The sequence below is a fragment of the Cornus florida genome, unplaced genomic scaffold (genome assembly GCF_030987335.1).
Source record: "Cornus florida cultivar Cherokee Brave unplaced genomic scaffold, ASM3098733v1 CherokeeBrave_3.0.0_Hap2_Chr07, whole genome shotgun sequence".
In the NCBI taxonomy this organism is placed as follows: Eukaryota; Viridiplantae; Streptophyta; class Magnoliopsida; order Cornales; family Cornaceae; genus Cornus; species Cornus florida.
This window is the reverse complement of record NW_026775577.1, coordinates 37,145,998-37,148,550: the sequence shown is the minus strand read 5'-3', so window position 1 is coordinate 37,148,550 and position 2,553 is coordinate 37,145,998. Positions and strand designations below refer to the sequence as shown.

Below are 2,553 nucleotides of genomic sequence, written 5' to 3'. Positions count from 1 at the left end.
CTTACTTCTTCTGTGACTCTGTAAGGTTCAATCCAATTGGGTTGCAGCTTTTTTACATGGGCTGTTTCCTGTTTCAGCACCCAATCTCCTTCCACAAAACATCTGAACCTGACTCACTTGTTATAACTGTTATGCAACTATTGCTGGTACGAAGCGAGCCTAATTGTCGCGGCATCCCTCTTTTCTTCCAAGAGATCAAGGCTGTGTTCGAGCTGCTGATCATTGTTACCTTCGAGCACCAAGTGGGTCCAAAGAGTCGGAACTACTGATTCCGTAGGGATGACAGCCTCTAACCCATAGGCCATGGCAAAAGGGCTTTCTCCCGTTGGCCTTCGGGGGGTGGTTCGATATGCCCAAAGTACCTGAGGTAGATTCTCGTACCATTTTGATTTAAGCTTTTCCAACTTTTTCTTCAAATAGTTGAAAATGGTTCGGTTAGTTATTTCTGCCTGCCCATTTACCTGAGGATGGCTAACTGTAGCCAACTTCTGCCTAATCCCATGCTCGGCAAAGAACTTTCTTTGTGCTTCGGTTATCTAAATTTGGGCCATTACCCATTATGATAACATTCGGCACCCCAAATCGGCAGATTAGGTTGTTCCATAGAAAACTCTTCACTTGTTCATGGGTCACGCTTGAGTACGCTTCAGCTTCAACCTATTTAGTGAAGTAATCTGTGGCTAGCAACACATATTCCTTTTTTCTCCACAGTTTTAGGCAAAGGACTGACCATATCAATCCCCCATTGAGCGAATGGCCATGGATTTGCCATCGCGTGCAAATTTTCGGCGGGTTGACGTTTCATCAGACCATGTCACTGGCACTTATCACATCTTCTGGCATACTCTTCAGCATTCCGAGCCAAGTAAGGCCAGAAATAACCTTGAGTTAGAACTTTATGTACCAAGTACCTACCTATAAAGTGATTGCCACAATCCCCGTTATGAATCTGCTTCGAAATCGTGAGAGCCTCAGTGGGACTTAAACATTTCAGGTAAGGACCTAAGAATGACTTTCGGTGTAATTGATTATTGATGACAGCATATTTAGCTCCGGTGAGCCTGAGTTTACATGCCTCAGCCTTCGGGTTCGAAAGGGTCCCCTCTTTAAGGTAAGCTTCCAATGGATCCATCCAGCATGGTTCATGTGGAACATCTGGGATCACCATTATTTCCTGCCGAGGGCTTATACTTGGTTCATCCAGGATGTCAATTGGTACGATCCGGACCAAATCTTCATCTGAAGAAGATGCTGCTGCAGCCAACTGATTTGCTTCAGAATTCTCCTCGTGAGGTATCTGATAGAATTCGATCTGATCGAACCCTCGTGTGGCACTCTCCACAGCCTCTCTGTAGGCTTTCATTCTATCCTCCTTGGGCTGATATTGGCCTATTACCTGATTCACAACAAGTTGAGAATCACTAAAAACTTTTAGACACCTTACCTGAAGCTGGCTTGCTAACCGGAGTCCTGTGAGCAGGGCCTCATATTCTGCCTCATTATTAGTGGCGGGAAAAGTCAGCCAGATTGATTACTGCAACTTGGTGCCTTTGGGGGTTGTGATAACGACTTTTGCCCCGGCACTAATCAAGTTCGACGAACCATCCACCCGAAGCTCCCATTGTGGCTCGGAAGGGCTTGGCTCCTTGGGCTTATCTTCATATTCCAAGAGGAAATCAGCTAGTGCTTGCCTTTTGCGCGACACCTTCGGTTCGTAGGATATATCAAAAGAACTGAGCTCGATTGCCCATTTAGTTATTCTTCCGGATAAATCCGGTTTAGAAAAAATGACTTGTATGGGGTAGTTGGTAAGAACTTTGATGCTGTGCGACTCAAAGTAGTGTCGAAGTTTCCTTTTTGCACATACCAATGCTAGTCTAATCTTCTCTGCTTTGCTATACCGCGTTTCTGCATCTGTCATTGTCTTGCTGGTGTAGAAGATTGGATACTGATTCTTACCTTCTTCTCTAATCAATACTGCACTCGTGGCTATGCTGGAAATGGCTAAGTACATGATAAGAATCTCACCAGGCTTCGGAGCTGACAGAATTGGGGGTTTCGCCATGTAGCATTTCAGTTGATTGAGAGCAGCCTGCTGTTGAGGTCCCCATATGTCTTTGTTTTTGGACCTTATTGTAGTAAAGAATGGTTTGCACTTATCAGACAATCGAGAGATAAATTAACTAAGAGCTGCGATTCGACCGGTTAAAACTTGTACTTCCCCGCGGGTTTTTGGTTTTTAATTTTGTATAAGGGTTTGAGCCTGAGCCGGACTCACCTCAATTCCCTTTTTGTTTACAATATAGCCGAGGAACTATCCCGAAGAAACCTTAAAGAAGCACTTCGAAGGATTTAGCTTCATGCCATATTTTCTTAAAGTGTCAAAGACCTCATGGAGGTGCCTAGGATGTTCTTCCTTCTTCACACTTTTGACCACCATATCGTCAATATAGGCATCGACCGTCTTTCCTAACATCTCATCGAAGATCTTGTTAACTAGGCACTGGTAAGTTGCTCCAGCATTCTTGAGCCCGAAGGGCATAACTCTGTAAC

General features: G+C 44.6%; 1 protein-coding gene across 1 annotated transcript; it reads right to left on the bottom strand.

Annotated features, from left to right (window-relative positions):
* Window positions 1-814: 814 nt before the first annotated feature.
* On the bottom strand, window positions 815-2,065 carry LOC132316583 (uncharacterized). The gene is made up of 3 exons (XM_059815058.1): window positions 1,603-2,065; window positions 1,445-1,491; window positions 815-1,396 (listed from the first exon to the last, which is right to left on the bottom strand). The coding sequence occupies exons 1-3, from the start codon at window positions 2,063-2,065 to the stop codon at window positions 815-817; spliced, it is 1,092 nt and encodes a 363-aa protein (XP_059671041.1).
* Window positions 2,066-2,553: the final 488 nt, after the last annotated feature.